The sequence below is a fragment of the Stylophora pistillata genome, chromosome 12, assembly GCF_964205215.1.
Source record: "Stylophora pistillata chromosome 12, jaStyPist1.2, whole genome shotgun sequence".
NCBI classification, from domain to species: domain Eukaryota; kingdom Metazoa; phylum Cnidaria; class Anthozoa; order Scleractinia; family Pocilloporidae; genus Stylophora; species Stylophora pistillata.
The window spans coordinates 3,424,132-3,442,645 of record NC_142530.1 but is presented as its reverse complement, the minus strand read 5'-3'; the positions used below and the strand labels follow the sequence as shown (position 1 = coordinate 3,442,645).

The window sequence follows — 18,514 nt, the reverse complement described above, 5'->3', positions numbered from 1 at the left end:
AATGATTGCGAGATGCTTATCGCTTTCTGCTGTCTTCCATAGTGTCACGGCAAGCACCGAAAAACACAATGTGCAAGTGGGTATAATCCGGAAATCACAAAAGGAGAGAACTCAACTGTCACATAGAGTGCGAATGTCGAACTACTAAGATAATCCGAAAAAAAAACAAGTGACACCATAAAACATCAGGTCATGTTTGGGTCAAGATTGGAATTCTATTGTTACACTCACTCACTCACTCACTCATCTCGAGAACATCTGTGGCTTCGCCCCCCCCCCCCCCCCGAAGCAGTAGGCACAGAAAGGTTTGCAAACATACAACTTCAAGGGCGTAGCCAGGGGGGGTCCTGGGGTGCCCGTGACCCCCCCCCCCCTTGGTAGGTCTTCTTTAGAGCAAACAACCCACAATATTCAGGTGGCGAAAACGCCATGACAATATCTTGGCCGTAAAAGCCATTGATATGAGTCTTCATGCCGCGATAATACGACTGAGCCTGCTGATATACGCGGGAGAGCAGCGGTGTAAATGGTGAGTAGCCTCTGTGACCCCCCCTTTGATAAATCCTGGCTACGCCCCTGAACTTTAAACAAATTTGTAAAGCTTTTTTGGCTCTGCATCACCCACAATAACAACATAGTTCACGGCCACGCGGAAAAACATGCCTCTTGAGGGTCCTGGTACAGGGTTGGCTAATCCCAGCGTTCATTGTGACCCCAGTATTCACAAAGTCACGTATTTTCAAGTGAGCCATCCATTTTGAATGGGAGTGAATTTGTATAACCCGTTCTTTATATGCTAATGAATTGTCATTAAATGATAACGAGAAGATCAATTAAGAACAATCGTGAAGGTCACGAGTGTGCTCAAAGTAAAACAAGTGAATAAGCAGGATAAAAGCGATACTTAGAAACCACATTATATTCAATCAAGCGTTAAGAACAATTTTCAATTTAGACTTTTGCCACAAGACGAGACAAAAGGTTGATTTGTTGACCCTTTCAAAATCACACATCTTAGAAAGACTAAACTTTTACGGTAACCTATAACTTACGTCCAACGGTTAAAATTTGTCAAATTTTATGCATAGCGATTTACATTTGATCAATATTTTGGCCTAATGGTTACTTTTTTTTTTGGCCGTTTCACGGCTATCGATTAACCCCATTGAGACTGAGCCACTAGAGGGAATTCGTACAACACGTTCGCATTGGCTGATTGAATAGCTGCTTACAACTCTTCGTAATTGTTTTCTCATTAGCACTAAGGAAATTTATTAGCATTTAACAAATGGGTGAAACGCTCTATTCAATAATGAGCCATTCGATAATGAGCCATTCGATTTCTTCACTCATTTTCAGGAATTGTGGCTTTGCAGTGCGCTGTAATGATTTTCTTATTTTTGCTTGTATTCCTGTCGGTCCAAGTCCAAGCCAAGCAAAACGGTACAGATCACTAAACATTTTTGTCATTTTGTCACAGCGACGAAAATTAAAGCCCGCTTAAGGATTAGATTTTATGTAATGTAAAATTTATTTTATCACTATAAATGACGCCTTATGATACCCCAAGGGTACCCATTGCCAAGGGATACTCCAAGGGTACCCACTGCCCTATCGGTGGTTCCCCGTCCCCCTCTACCCTTCCTCTATCTGTTTAGGAGCTTTTCGTGTTTGCTTTAGTGAATTTTGCAATTCTTTTTAACACCACTGACATGTGGGCGAATGGTGAAGCTAAATAAATGGCTCGGTGGCCTGCCTCTCCAACGGCCAATAACTTATTAGCTTTTTGTCGGGTCGAGTGGTGGGGGAAAAATTAATTGGGGTAGGTTGTGTCTTATGAACTTACGTTTGTGAACATCCCACACAGACGGATGTCGAATAAAGTCACTTTACCTCATCTTTTTTGCAGTGGATACGAAATACTTTCCATCAGGAGTGAGCCCTGCATGCGACATAACCAACTTCTCATACCCCTCCCTCTCGATCACAAATATTTGCTCTCTCGTCACCAGGTCCTACACGCACACTTGGAGACGACTGTTCCTTCCGAGTTGACGATAAAAGAACGAAGATTATGTTGCGGCTGACTCGATTTCAAAACTGCCATCTGATCTCCTGTTTCTATATTGTAGTGTTAGATTCTTACGGTCGTGTGAGTAGGTAAGTACTTCGGTTTTGTGGTTTACAACACAGATATCATCAATTCCCAAACGGTCAAATGCTGGTATATTTCCTTTAAGGACTGTTTCAACTTTCCACGTTTTTCAGTCCACGACTGCCACACTTTTATCTTCACGAATAACAACTCTTTTGTCGTCGATGACTTGAAGAGAGTTTGTTTTTATGCCTCTGACTTTGCCCGCTGGTAACATAGTTGCCAGGTCCCAAACGGTCACACAGTAATTATCAATCCCCAGTCGACCCACCGTCAACAAATGTCCGGGGTCGCCCGGGATAGAATAAGTGTTCACCAAGGTTTCGGGTTTTTCTATTTGATGCTGAACATCCTTTCGAGTTAAGTCCCAGACTCTCACGATGTTATCGCCACCGGAAGTGAGAATCACGTCGCGACTCACAGCAAAAGCTCTAGAGACGTAATTAGGACGCGGTAAAACATCCTTTCTCTCGCCAGTTTCTATCTCCTTCCGCCATACCTAGATCTAGTTGCTCAAGCAATGTGAAGTTTTCAAAAAAAAAAAAAAGAAAAACACCTGCCACAGCGTATCTGCCAGCACTCGTGGCTGCGAGACCATGTACTGCGATGGACGAGTGTCCTACCTGGGGACGAGTGTCCCCCTGGGTCAGTTGGTACAGACATAAGTCATTAACAGCCCCTCTACCCCATTCAATGTTGGCTTACAGTTCATGGAATAACGATACAACATTGTTTTGGGAGAAAGGGTGCAAATGGGTTAACTAATTCACGAGGGAAAAAGAGATAAAATTGAAGTAATAGGGGGTTGAAAAGACCAAAGTATCAACGATTTTGTCGCTGATTATTGATTTATTACGTGAAAGATCAGTTGAGTAAGTGCATGCCGGTGTTCGAATGTACTCATGAGAACTAAAGCCACAAATGTTGATATTTATTAAATTCATTTTATATTGTTTCTCTTTCCAGTATTCTGTTGCATTACTAAGTACATCGAATCAGTTAGTGTTTCGTGATTTATTTCTGTTGATCTTTTTCTTTATACAGAACATCGACAAGCATACTCAACACAAAGTTAGGTCCAACAGATATCTCTTGACAAGCTTTGACCTCTCGCAAACACAGCTCAGTTGTCATGTGTGTATCTGTTGCATCATCTTGTACCCCCCATCTCATGTCAACCACCTATTTGTAAAAAAATTACAGCTACTCCCTTAGAAAAGTCACTAGATATTTTCTGCAGAACTGTGCATTAACTAGGATTATTTTTAATTGGGTCACTTGATATAAAGTCTGAGAACTCCAATAGCTTGCGTGGCTGAGTGTGCTTTCACCCTGACAAAGTATCGGATACAGAGGCAGACACAGTGTGGCTGAGTGGTTTGGGTACTGGGCTTTCCTTGCTTCTCTCTGGATTTGTTTTTAGTTGTCTGGAGTTCAACTCCTTGGCTGTGATTTGTATATAAATTTATCCAACTGGTCAGCCTCCTGCCAGGTGGAATTTTTAAACACGTTCAATCATTCACTCACTCATTCACATTGGCCTTGAAAAAGCTCCATTGGGGGAGTAGTCCACCAAGTATGCATACATACCTACATAGCGACACATACGTCAGTTTAATGACGGTTGTCTTTGTGGTAATGGTAATGATACCCTCTAATAATTACATATTAGTACTATTATTATAAGTGTATTCTATATACAAGGCTAAAAGATTAGGAAAAAAATTATTAAAATGTTTAAACCAAACGGTTTCGGCTGTTTGCCATCATCAGGGTTGAAAATAATGACCGTCTGTACTTACATATATATCTTATGTGATTCCCGATGGGAAAAGTTTGGAGACACAAGAAATAACTTGTTTGTTCAAACTGAGGCGGAAATGTTGGATCATTAGCCCCTCGACGATCCTACGCTTGTGGAATGTTTCTGTCTCGCTTTCCTGTGGACGGGAAGATCTCCTTGAAAATCTGTTTTAGCTTCAGTTCTTTATGTTCACCCTTAAACATTGCTGCCTCGATACTGATTTACTTAAAAAAAATTGATCTTTCAACCGGCTCTGAACATGGAGGTCAAGGGTTCAAGCTCGAGAACGGATCAACGATTTGGGGAAAGTAATGAAAAAATTTATATCACTTTATAAGCTTTCAACTGTTCTCGTTTCGGCTGGCTCCCTCTCTTTCGTAAACCTTGATAGGGACCTTAAGCAGTCAGGACGGCCACGCTAAGGAAGACGTCGATTAAAAAATGAATTTCTACTTTTAATTAGAATTTAGAAAATGGCTACATGTGTTTACCATCTCATACGGCGCCACAACTCAACCTCAACATAACGTATTAAAGTAGCGTTGAGTTGCAAATGGAAATTGAAATAATTTGCCGTTGCGGTTTCGGTTCGCAGACGACGCCAATTTTGCTGATTTCACGTTATCGTTTTGAAAAGGACGGCTGAGAAATGTACTAAGTTTTAAAATGCACGTGCTGAGCTATTGTTCTGCTAATTAGATCTATTGTTTTTCCACGTTCTCGTTGCCGTCGCCGTCGTGGTTTGCTTTAAGGTCCCTACTGAAGACTTGCTCAGATCGTAAGCCATTTAATTTCTAACCTTATCATGAAAACGCTTCTATGAATTTATGACACTGACTACGAGATATCCAAGGGACAGTAGTCTCTGTAAAATTGCCTCCTGACGAGCCACACTGTTGAATCTTGTTAGCGAAGTTAATGCATTGTTTAAAAATGACGGCGTTTTTAAGTCGAGGAGTTATGGACATTTTGAAAGCTCAGACCCTGTTTATACGTCGCATTAGAGACGAATTTAATTCACACGAATTTAATTCCAGCGATTTTCTTTGACAGTAAAGCGACGTCTAAAACGAATTGAATTCGTCTGGTAAATTAAATTCGTCCTAGACGTTTTATCCGTGTGCCCCAGACGGATAAAACGTCTGAAATGCGTGTCAGTTTTATACGTCACCTTTCAGTCGCATCGAAGTAAATGCATACATTATTTTGCGACGACATAAATTATTCCCCCGGTTAATTTTGAGCCCACGCTCACAGTTTTCACCTGCATGGCATGCGTAAGGGGAGAAGAGTTCCCGCGAAAATAGAGAACATGGTGACTACACAGGCCTGGTGACTGCAGGAGCCCTTTTCCGAAAAACGTGGAGTCAGACTTGTTGGACACGCGAGGCTAAAACGAAAAACAGTTGTATTTGATGTGACAGACCTGTATGTGTTCGTTTGGAATGTTCTGTGACTGAACTGGATGAAGACGCGGAGGGATGGGAGCCGGGAAAGCGAGTTGGGTACTGTCTTCCTTGTGCAAGAATTTATACACGAACATCCACTCCTCGGAACCCAGAAGCATCTATCTTGGTAAATTTGGTACAAATTCCTACGCCTTCGTCTCGCCAGAGCAATTTTTAGCATTACTGCCTCTCTGAACGCCGCCATGCTGTTTTTGGAAGTTCTCCGCCGATAAAAGTCAATGCAGGCACAAAACGACATCGAAATTATATTCGACGTCTAAAATGAATCGACTTTTAATTTCGTCTCCCAGACGAAAAAAACTTCATCAATTAAATTCGTGTCATTAAATGCGACGTATAAACCAGGCCTAAGGCCTAGTTTATACGTCGCGCTACAGTCGAATTTAATTCAGACGAATTTTAAAAAAATTGTCTGAATTAAATTCGACAGTAGCGCGACGTATAAACTACGCCTAAGATAAAGCATTTTGTGTTTGGATTGTACTTTAACATGAATTAAACCACAAAATTCCGTCAATATTTGTAGCATGCGTCGATTGAAGGTGGGTTTTTTTTCGTTCTTGCGAAATATCCTCTTTACGTTACTTTTTTCCTGTTCCTGTTTTGATATTACACCTAAGAAACTCCACCATCTTGTTCTCGATCGGAATTGGCACTTTTCCGTTGACCCTGTCGACCTCGAATGGTCTCAAGTACCTTTCACGATGTTTTCATTGGCTTGCTAATTGCGCGGAACTCCCAGAGGAGTTTGTCAACCAGACTTAATCATTAGTTCGATTTACATTTCGCATTAAATAGTTTGTTCGTCATTGCCATCTTAGGAAAAGTTGTGAAATTTCTCGAATACCGGCAATTGCTTATTTTAAATTTACAGTGGTGAAAAAATATCGACAGTTAAGTATTTCATTTTCTCTTCAAACACCCTCTATTTCGAAAAAGGAATTTTCGAATGAATGAACCCTTCAATCTCTAAAAGGTAAGTAAAAAGTTGATATTGTTGATTCAGTCAGTTGTAAAGCTAGAGACAAGAATTTGCATTTTTGAAAAATCATCTAGTTATAGTTAACAGCTTTGACAAGAGTTTTGTTTTGATGCCGGCGCGACATTGTTGGTCAGTTAAGATAATAGGCTTAACTATTTACAATAGATTACCATTAGCAGAATCTGAAAGGGCTGTTTCTCTCTAACTTCCGTAGGCTGTTGAAAGGTGAGTTAAGCACATTTCACCTACGTCGAAGGTGTCAAACCAGTTAAATATTGACTGGGAACATTGATGGAATAAACCTGTTCACGCGCCAAACATGTTGCTACGAGACAAAAACTGACATACGACGATTGAGGAAAATTTATAAGCCCCAACAACTGGAAGTCACCTGCTGGTTTTTTAAATTTTAATATTTGCAACGTTGGGACAGAGATCTGATGAATTTTCACCAATAATTAACTTGGGTTTTATTGGAAACATGTATCAGCTTTGATGTAGCATATGCCCCATTGGAGCGATTCAACTCATATGTCATAATATTTATCATCTGTGCAGAAGATCAAAGGACTCGCTTCGATATCATCGATTGGTACCACAATATTTCTTCTCATTAAATGGTGAAGCAGCAATAACTTCTATATCAGCCCATGTACGGAAATATGCTTTGAAATGACCTCTTTCTTCCCATGATATTGGCAGGAACAGACGTAAATATGAACTCAACCGAAATACATATTCAATATCGTCCTATCGAAGCGGCATTTCAAGCTACATCGCTGATTTTAATCATGGTGGTGGCTATTGTCGCGAATACGATGAATATCATAGTAGTATACCGAAATTCGAACATGCAGACGCCTAGATATATGTTTATTATGAACCTCGCTTGCGCCGATTTGGGGGTAACTTTGTTGGCAATGCCGTTTTCGCTCGTCACATGTATTTCTCGTGAATGGATTATGGGGGAATCGCTCTGCAAACTTCACGGATTTCTAGGATCTTTTTTCTTTTGTGTTTCAATCTTCACGCTAACAATTATGAGCATCGAACAATATTATGCGTTGGTAAAGCCACTCGCACGTGCAATCACTATTCGCCGCGCAAGGTACATGATCGGATTTGTCTGGATTTCGTCGACATCACTTTCAATGGGGCCCGTCTTAGGATGGGGACATTTTGCCTACAACTCAAGTACTCTCTCTTGTGGATTTGCCTATCCTAGGACGACTTTGGAGAGGCTTTACCTGCTATTTCTCGTGCTAGTCGCGTATGTTATTACATTGTTAATTATGACGATTGCTTACATAAGGATTTTCTTCGCAGTTCGCAAGCATACGAACAGGATTGCTAAATATACAACTGGGGGGCTTGAAGTAATGAGAGTTCAGCGCCGCATTATATACACGCTTTTACTTGTACTGATTGTTTTTATACTCTGCTGGATGCCATTTGTGTTCCTGATTGTGTTAGCAACTCGAAATGCAGGTGTTTCCGAATTGCCTTACGGCCTCGGTGTGGCGGCGTATTGGTGCGGATTTTGCAATTCTTCGATCAACCCCATCATCTTTGTCATCAGAAACGATCGCTTCCGGGAGGGGTATCGCGATATTTTCAACGAGGTTTGGTACGGTTTACGTTGCAAGCGACCTCCAAAACTAGGAAGGCCGCAATTTAAAAAGAAGTGGTATTTAACCAAGCGAGCGAGCACAGAAGAGCAAAAACCGCATTTTATGCTTCGGGCAATTCCTTCGCTAACTGCCATCCCAGATGTAGAATTAATGTCTGACCACGCCAATAATGAAAATCGAGAATCATCCTCGATGTGAAAATAATAACAAGGAATTAAAAAAAAAAATGTTGGTAATGTTATACAGCGGTCATTGTCCTGCATAAATAATGTTTTACAAGGTGTGAATTTACGGAGTTTTCTAGAAGAAAAACCGGTGTTAATCGCTTTTGAGCTTGACTGTAAAATTTTACTTATAATGCACAAGAAATGATGTCATTTTTTATGAGTGACAGCTGGTGTTAATGAAATTTATGAGCTGGTGCCTGTTACAGTTTTGTTAGGCAGTTGAATGATAACTTCTGTCACGTGGCTGGTGCTATGGCAGAAACACAAAATGTAAATTTTGTATTCTTGGGTGAGCGATTAAAAGCAATTTGGACCCTGATCTACGAAAGAAACTAATATGCTATCATCGCAAGGGAATTTTAAAATTCTGCCAGTAATTTAATCACGTGGTTTTTCGGTTTAAGGGGGTAGGTTTCTAAAGAAACTGTGGTAAATATAAACTAAGATGAAATTGTAAATGGGCCTTACGTCGCGCTTTCGTATTCAATGTAAGTAAAGACATTAAACATACGAGAAGTTAAGTCTGGGAAATTTGCCTGCTCTCAAAATATTTTCTTTCATTCTCTCCTTTCTTTTAGTGAGTTGAGCGCACTAATATCTGACGTAAAATCTCAAAGAGTTTACGGAAAATAACTCAAAATGCTTTTGGAAATGTGAAAACGGAAACAAAAAAAAGGGGGAAAGGAATACGGGAGACTTTTCGAACGCAGAGCTAATATAACTACGGGAATTCTTTATAAAAGCCAGCGTTATTCCATATTCCTTTAACACTGAATTAAAAGCGTGCTCTTAAACTGTATTAAAACGCTTAAACAACGAACTTATTCTAAACCTAGACGTGGAAAAGAATGACAAGGACACATCGAAACCAGTCGCTAGACATTTTAATTTACCCAATCATTCTAAGCAACACATGGCCATCTGCGGTCTTTCCTTGCACTTAGTTGGCACGGAAAGCCGTAAAAATCTTGAACAAAAGCTCATCTTTCAAACCGGCAGTCTAAATCCCACAGGGATCAACGAACGCTTTTCATTCCACTAATTTATTCATGTTTTTCTCGTTGCCATGCTCCCACCAATAACGTAGCTCCATTTTCTGCCTTTAAAAGCACACACAACCCACAATTCCTCTATTCGCTCCGACGAAGGGCTAACGCTCGAAACGTCAGCTTTTGTAATCATTACGGTGGCTAATTTACCATGATTCCTTTGGCCAAACCAAAAATATAAATAGCAGCGGCAATCGAGTTCAAAATAAATCTGATACCATAATGATTTTGTCGAGAAATTGAGGCTATGAATGAAAACATCATTCATAGTATGTAACATAAGAAACAAGGGAGAATAATTTTATGCCGCTGTGCATAAATTAAAATAAAATTTGTTAATAATAATAATAATTTAATATTTATATTGCGCAAATTAACATTTGGATATTATAAAATGCGCATTACAATTAAAAATTCGTTGTGAATAAATTAAAAAAAAAAGAAGAGACCAATCAATATTTATCGCCGGGGTGGGGGTGGGGGTGGGGGTTTGGGTGGGAGGAATTTTTTTTGGGGCAGATCACATGGTTTTCATAGGAACAGAGAGGGATCAGAAACGCTACCAGAGTATGGGGAGGGGGGCTATAAAACATTGACTGCCAATGGGGGGGGGGGACCATTGGGATATCACAGAGCCTTAGAGAAAGATCAGGTATATGTTATTGTGTCACATCAGAAGACTCCGTCACCCCGTACTTGGTTTGTGTTTTGCATCTGATTGGTTGAGCGCTAGTTTTCTGGGCCAATCGCAAAGCGAAGTAAAGTTAAAACAAATCAATCCCACGTACTTTCGACACTCAATTGAACATTGCTCTAAAATTTATTTTCAACGCTCCATATAGCATTCTTTGTTCCTTGACGATCAAGATATACACTTCAGCCACTTGGAGCTGGAGATAAAGCCTCTTATTGTCACCTGTCAATTTGGTTCGTCACGTGACTTTTCTGGCTAGTCGTGCAATACTAAAGCAGCGATACTTGTGGCGTGTTTTGGCGTGGATGTTTATCCAGATGTTGTGTGGTTGTTAAGGTCATGTGGCCGCACCAATTTAGGAATGGGATCGATGACGTTTGCAAATGATTGATAGGTGCATACAACAAGCACAACGAATCCTGTTAGCATTAGGCCCCAGGCCGCTATTTGTTTAAGGTCTGGTCGGGGTGGATGAAGGCGTACACGTAGATAAAATGCGGGCGGAAGGATGTAGATTAAAATGGTGGTTCCAATAGCGCCGACGAATCCCCAAACCATAGCAACCTGAAAACAAGTTCACAAATTGATGTTCAGCACAAAGGCTGAATATTTCAGTATAGCCAACGAGTAGACCCTCATTATTCAGATCTTTTTGGAAACAAAATCGTCTCTTTCCTTTGGGACAAGTCGTTAAGAGCCCACTAAAGAACCGCTGTGCACAGATTTCAAAATTTCTATTAAAACTAACTGTATGTAAACAGGCATTGGAAACATAACTACACACGAAAGTAATTCACAGAACTCACGGCATTTCAACTTACTTGGGGAATGTAGTACGCCAGAATATAACCGATGAAGACTAGGAGCCCAGTCTCTACCAGCCACATTAACTGTGAAGGACCTGTGCCCGTGGCGTTGCTAAGATATTCCCGTGAGCGAGATGCCATAGACGGCTGGGACTGCAAAAGAGTTTTGGATTCTATCCGCCAAATCAACTGTCACAAGAAATGAAAAGGAAATAAAGGTGACGATGATAATAATAATAATAATAATAATAATAATTTTTTTAAATATCAAACTTTATTAACACTCAAAGCAAATAACTATTTACAAGTTAAAAGTAAAAACGACCTAATAGTAGTTCCGATTTCAATTAAAATCCTATTTACAATCTAATCCTTTTCATCATCATCAATATTATTATTGTTGATGCTAAAATAAAAATGCGTCTTTATTGTTCAACAGATAAAATTACACTAGCCCTAAAATATAGTCGTAATAATTTAATAAATTCACAAAAAGGTAGAAACAAAAAAAAAAGGGAAAGTATATACAAAACTTGGTAAAATTCACAAAACTACGTTGGACAGGCGGAAGCGTTGTCGAGGGAGAAGTCCAAGTCGATGATATCGGGGGTTCTTCTGATGGATCATGATCCTCTCAGGCATAGCAAAGTTGAACGAATGAGCGCAAATGACACCTTGGCTCTAATCCATGACATGGTGCTTGCATCGCTCTCTCCCTTCTTATTTTATACTAACTCAGCTAGACGTTTATGGTATATTTTACATTCTGTGCCCATTCCACCTGTTGTACTAAATATTAAAGGCGCAAAAGTTCCTTGTTCGACCTCCATGACCCTGTTGGCATACTGACGTTTCTTCTCACTCTCATGCTGCCTGTAAACTTGCTCGGGAGTCTTTTCACAGTAGGATTCTGCATTTCGATGGCATACCCGAACATCAAAGAAGGCAGATCTCTGTCGCTCCCAGAAACCTCGGGCGTGCATGTCGAGACGGGCGTCGGGGGCTCTGTTCGTACCCTATTCAAGGTCTCCCCAGTTATCTGCTGAAGAATCGGCTCCACCTCGACATCACTAGATACTATGCGTAGCAGGTCAGCTTCTAGATCTCGAAGCTCGTTGTGACGTTGAATCACAAAACCACCCCTCCTGCAGATCATCGCATGGTCAACATCAAAGAAATCTGCGCATGCGCAGGTCTTCGGTAGATCGGAGATTTCCCAGCATATCTAATCTTGATGGCGTCTCTAAATTCTCGCTTGCTTAGATTGTAACCCAGATCTTTCATGGGTATAACAGTTAACCAGCTAACTATAATAATAATAATAATAATAATAATGATAATAAATAATAGTAATTAATGATGACATCAAATTTGGGATGAATAACTTACATGAACATTATAACGTGAAACGTTTCCATAGATGGGAATAAAACAAAATTCCTTCTATTTCCCATGTGTCGTGCTCTGACCAACCAGAGCTGGTTCTATTCCCCGACTTAACATTTCCCATGATTTTCGTTTGTGCCATAAGAAAAAGGCTCAAAGGAGAATTATGCTTCAGAAAACGTATGATTTTTATCGCTATCATTCAAAAATATATCTGGATTACTAAAACTGGCCGAGTTTTTTTTGTTTTGTTTTCTTTTGAGACTCCCAAGAGTAATCTAACTGTTTAAAGATAGTCTCCAAATGAGCTAAAAATTTAACTATGGACGCCGCCATTTTGGATCTTTCTAGGCAACCTGGCCGCTTGCCTGTGACGTAAAATAAAGGCTTTCTCCTCTTTTTAACCATCTTTTCGATGATCTCTTTTGACAGTAAAAAGGTACACGAAAAGGTATTCTTCAATAATGATATTCTGATAACCAAGCAGCGGCTGTTTGCGAAGCAAGTCTTGTGGTTTTTCGCGGAGATAAAAATCATGAGGTTTGGCAGCATACTTCTCCCTCGCGATAAAGAAAGAAACATTCGGAAAATGAACCAAGGTAGACATAGGAAGACAAACGCCAAAAGATCAAACGATACATTACAATATTTTGAGAGAATTCGTCTTTCAACAGAATAAAACTTGAAAAACTGCGTGAGACTAACAAAACTGGTAAAAACGGCCGCGATCTGGACATGACTTCTTTTAACTCAGCAAGACGGACATTATCCGCCACATATCTTTAAGGAAATAACATATTTTTGTATCATACCCTGTTGATAACATTTCTGCAAGGGAAGATAAGCAGTGGAAAACTCAGCAGAAGTGTCAGCGCTAAAGCCACACGTCCAATATTAATGAGAATATCATCATGTGGATAATTTCTTGTAATGTCCTGGTCAGTGAACTGTCTGAACTGTGAAAAAATGTTTAGAAAGTTGAGAGTCATTTGAATCAAATATTTAAAAGTAATCCAATGTGGCAATGGTTTGCTTCCCTATTTCCCGCTATTGGTATGGAAAACTTACCCCGGCCTGTCAGCCAATCAGATGCAAAACTGACCGAGACAAGACACGATCTAGTCACTAGCATTCAATGGCATATTTTGGCTGTAAATTCGGGCGGAAACACGAGGTTCCGTAACTTAAAGTAAGGACTGAGAAAACGAAGTAAGTGATATATTTAATACATCTCTTGGTTCAAATAATTCAAATGAACTTTTGAATTTAGCAGGTCGTACAGTGAAATACAGCCTGCTAAATTGACCAATTATGACGCACGTAGTAACTGAGAGATAGGACAAATTTATTTGTAAATGCGTAAGACTCAAGTAAAAAAGGCATGAAAATCACCCGTAAAGCATTTTTTGTGCAAGAAAATTCGTCAAGGTTTCTTTGCATTTAGATCGCGTCTTTAATACATAATTTCTTCATCTGACTGCAGAACAATTTAGCTCACCTGAAAAAATCCAAAGAAACTAACAAGAACATTGAGTGTATAAGTGATCCCCATTGCTGTGTACAAAATAATTCTCTTGTTTGCACGAGTTTGATATCGCAGCTCTCCATGCAAGGGTAAGATGTTGAAATGACACGAAAAGGTGAGGCCAGCGATGGAGATAGCTGTTAAGAGCCCGCCAAAGCTATCTGGCCACCATCGCACTGGATTCGTAGGACTATCCACCAGGCCTCCAACGTCGTTTATGATTGACTTGAAAATCACAACTCCAGCGACAAACACTACACATATGACACTGGGTAGATTAAAAAAAAAAAAAACAAGTATCTACTGACGGCAACTAGCAATTATAACAAGTCACACCTAAAAAGATCATCACGGGCGGATTGGGGGTGGGGGGGGAGGGTGAGGGGGGCACGCCCCCTATTTTTCCCTGTTGCTCTTCATTCATAAGGAATATCCTTGGATCCTGATGCAGTTATTGACGACTACGCTAAACGTAACCAGAAAAGGATGACTTTCATTAACCCCTTGTAGTGAAGCGATTTGTCGCCTTTGTCAGTAGGCCGCGTTAACGCAATGGGATCACTCTCTGAATGGTTTGCTTACCACTACGATATCGTTTTCTGACTTTGTATAAAAAATCTCAAATTTTGCCTTCTGAAGCCTTAAGATCTACAGACCATAGTCAGACAGGGGCAGAATAGCAGAGGTAAGACATTTTCATAGCTACTAAGAGGATCCCTGAATCTATACTTCAGGTTTTGCTGAACAATTTCTCCTTTGCAATTCTCCTAGACAATACCATGATAAACAACGAAATAGTTGACTTATTATAAGTAAAATATGAAAATAGTCAGAGGTAAAATTTCCTCCCCCCTACCTTAAAACTGAGGTAAACCTAAGTGCACTCAAACTCTTCAGTAGAGTGATTGGGAAGATGACCACTGTTGGTATTGTTAATATGATAATCTTCTTTGACCAGAACGAGTCACGGCCACATAGCAGAACAATTATTGGTTGGATCTATGGAATAATTCAGAGTAATTTTTGGAATAATTATCAGAATCATGCATGCATTGAATGGGTTCATATCAACGATCTGGGAGGCGTGGCAGCCTCATGGTTAGTGCGCTCAACTCTGAATCAAGTGGTCTGGGTTCAAGCCCTGGCCGGGGACATTGTGTTGTGTTCTTGGGCAAGACACTTTACTGTCACAGGGCCTCTCTTTACCCAGGACAATAAATGGATACCAGCGAATTCAATGCTGGGGGGGGGGGGATGCTAAGTCCATCAAGCCCTGTGATGGACCAGCATTTCATCCAGCGGGGAGTAGAAATACTCTTAGTCCCTTCATGGTACAGAAACTGGATTTAAATGCTGGCCCAATGGGCCACTTGGCTCATGAACAGGCTTTACCACTAATGATCTGTGAAGGCCAGAAGCACTGATGATGTCACCATCGACAATTTTTTGGCTTCTTTATTTTTCCATTTTGCTATAGAACAGTACTAGACGTCAAGATGTTTGTTCTTAACCACATTTTGATGTCAGGTGTGATTAGTTACTGAACAGATGCATGACAACATGTAATCCACTAGTCTTGTTCATGATTCACAAAAATTTCCCCCATTGAACTGCTTAAAATTTCATCAGTGTCTTCTATCATGATCAGATATCTAACGGGTGAGGTGCTTGGGTCTAAAATCATCTTCTCTGTGGATATTTGAACAACAAGAAGGACAAACAATAGGGTACGTATGCCACTGATAGACCAGCCAACTTTTTTTCTTTTTGAACTAACAAACAAAAATAAACTGCTGCAACACTAACCTGGTCTGTGATCAGAATCCAGTACGCAACTGAACACAAAAACAGTGTTACAATAATGACCACTTGAGTTAAAATCTGAAAACAAAAAACAATCAAATTGCATCTGACCATAAGACAAAAAGTGTCATTAGAAGTAAGTATCAACTTAATTAGTCCAGCCTGTAACTCCCACGAACAACAAACACAGAACTTTTTGCTACAATGTGACTATATAAAGCTGACAGGTGATGAGAATGAATAAAAATATCGATTAGCAGATTATTACTTGATTCAGTACAAAATTCTTCCAACTAACACCATAAGACTGAATTATATGGCAAACAGTGAGGAGAACTACTAATAAGATCTTGAAAGAGAAAGGGTTAAATGGGCCATCACTGCATATAAGTATCGCATATTAACATTCCTATCCTAGCGGTATGCAGGAAGTTTGTCACCATGGGTCTGGTTAAACAGCCTCATCTCCCATGACTCTCTTACAGCTTAGTGGTATAGCATCTAAAGTACTAATCAAAAGATTGTAGGTTCCACTCCTATAAGGAGCACTTGGACTTCTCTTTTCTCCAAGTATGTCTGTGTCATTCACTGTACAACATCTTCTTCCTTTTTTTAAATTAATACAAAAGGGCTCAGTTGTTCAAAGGGCAGATAACACAACCCAACAGATAAATCACTAGCCAGCAGATAAAGGTTAACAAAGGATACTAAGCTATCTACTGGACAGAGGTTTATCCAGTGAATAGAGTTATTCACACTCTGAATAATTGGAGCCAGGTTGAAAAATTCACCATCTTCATTTATATCATCAAGTCAAATGTTAATTTAACTTACTTCAGTCATAAGTCTAATGTATAAATTTAGCTGAGCCTAGAAGCGGAGCTCCCAAGTTCGTAATATTAATGATAACATAAAAGATGTGCATTTACCAAGACTCGCCTGAGTCACCCCTTCCTTCATTTTGATAGTCTCCCCTACCCTACCTGTGCAATCTAAAGGCACGTACGTACGTACATACGTACGCTCGGTCAGTCACGTGACAACCAAACGAAAAGAGGTTGATCATATTCCATGGGTATGGGGCTCTGCCCCACACGCGCAAAGCGCAAAGCACGCATGGGAGCCCCACTATCAATGAGTTGTTCCCTTAGACATCAATCTCCCATTATCAAATTAATAATGGTAACAGGACTGAGTAGAGTCCAGTTTGGTCTGTCATCACTTGAGTGATAGGTTAGAAAATCAGACAACTGCATAGTAGGAGTCTAATTTATCAGTTGTGAGACAGTATGATTGTAGACTGAATTAGATGACACAAAGTTCTGTTAATTACCAAGTAATCATAACCATTACAGTTTCAAGAAAAAAACAAATACATTTAGAGAAAAATCACCCATAAAGACGATGTCTATAGTAAAAAAATTCCTCCATTTTGGAAGTTTCCCAGTTTTTTTGTGTTTTTTTTTTTGTTTCTATGGTTATTGTGATCAATTCATGCACCAATCATGTTTGAGGAAATTGTAATATGGTTGTGATTAACACTTGAACAATCAAGATAAAATAACTGAACCTACCTTTCCCTTATTTCCAAAGGCAATATTAGCCACATCTTCAATATTTGTTATTTTCCCCTGACAATATCTCTTACTGTTTATGACAAGAAAAGCACCATGGGTGGAAGCCATAAGGACACAGAATAAGATTATGGATGTCATGATAAAACCTCCTTCTTGAAATGCAAATGGTAATGAAAGAATTCCTCCTCCAACCATAGTCGAAACAAGGGTGAATATTGAAGAGAATACAGTTCCTGTTCTTTCATGTTCCTCACTATTTACTGAAGGGATCAGTGGACTGGACTCATTCAGAGGTGATGCCTCGTCTTTATCTTCGACTTCTGAGTAATCACTTCAGTGAGAACATGGGGACACAAAAGAATGCATATTTTGAAAATGACTGTGTGCTATTTTTTGTTCACAACAACTCACTTGAGATGTGGATCATGACACTTTCACTGCAAACTGAAAATTGAAAGTCTTCATCTGACCAAAAGGTAGGGTGGTTACACATTCCAAGGACATTGCGATGGGGTGTGTGGGGGGGGGGGGGGGGGAAGATGGGAGATGAGAGAGAGGGTGGGGGTTATAGAGTAAAAATCTGTGACTGCAAGAATCTTTTCCCGAGATCCATTCACACTGCACAAGTTTGTTTTCCTTTAACCACTCAGACAGTATGTATGTATCTAGATGAGTCGGTTGGTTGATGGGAACTTAAACATTCTCTGGGCCTGATACGCCAGTTTAAATGCATCTGAAATTGCGATGTACATGTATTTCCTAAAATATTCAGAAAACCTATATTTAGTGATAAGCTCAAACTTGTGCATCACGTTCATCCAGATTACATCGTATCCATATATAAATATCCTTCCAGGTTTATCTTCAGCGTTGTCTGGTGTTTGCACCAACAATACATGTGAAAAACGAAGTACCTTCCTAAGAGATCCTTCAAAATCCATTCAAGCGACAAAAGAAGCTTTCAAAACCAACTTATTCAACTGCAGTACGAAGTATCGATTGCGTTACATCGTCGACGAATAGTGTTAATTGCGCAACCGGTTACATAAATCTAATTTTATAAAATACGTTTACGTAGGACGACTTCTTTGAAATAAAAAGAAATTCAAGAGTGTCAAAAACATAGTGAGACAATTAAATTACGCGCAATAAAATCAACGAACACAATTTACAACAAAAATACATTGTAGAACGAACTCACGTGCTAAGATTTACAGCAGATTCTTCGACATTGATGTGAACTTTTCGTACTTCCTCGGCCATTGAAATTCAGCGTAACAAGGGTTATTTTACGAGCAATTATCACAATCCTTCTTCGATTGGCCGACAGTAAGCGATGATTCGAAAGTCACGCAAAATCTGTTTCTTCACTGTAACTATACCGGAAGTGAAATATATAAGGAAAT

General features: G+C 39.8%; 2 protein-coding genes across 2 annotated transcripts; one reads left to right on the top strand and one right to left on the bottom strand.

Annotated features, from left to right (window-relative positions):
- Positions 1 to 6,037: 6,037 nt before the first annotated feature.
- Positions 6,038 to 8,799, top strand: LOC111323502 (neuropeptide FF receptor 2). Its single transcript, XM_088741485.1, has 2 exons — positions 6,038 to 6,404; positions 6,969 to 8,799. The coding sequence occupies exon 2, from the start codon at positions 7,100 to 7,102 to the stop codon at positions 8,237 to 8,239; it is 1,140 nt and encodes a 379-aa protein (XP_088597611.1). The 5' UTR covers positions 6,038 to 6,404; positions 6,969 to 7,099; the 3' UTR covers positions 8,240 to 8,799.
- Positions 8,800 to 10,118: 1,319 nt separating this feature from the next.
- Positions 10,119 to 18,479, bottom strand: LOC111323482 (uncharacterized). The gene is made up of 8 exons (XM_022926847.2): positions 18,310 to 18,479; positions 17,106 to 17,439; positions 15,535 to 15,609; positions 14,585 to 14,727; positions 13,702 to 13,996; positions 13,016 to 13,159; positions 10,833 to 11,006; positions 10,119 to 10,575 (listed from the first exon to the last, which is right to left on the bottom strand). Exons 1-8 carry the CDS (start codon positions 18,369 to 18,371, stop codon positions 10,321 to 10,323), a joined length of 1,482 nt encoding a protein of 493 aa, XP_022782582.2. The 5' UTR covers positions 18,372 to 18,479; the 3' UTR covers positions 10,119 to 10,320.
- Positions 18,480 to 18,514: the final 35 nt, after the last annotated feature.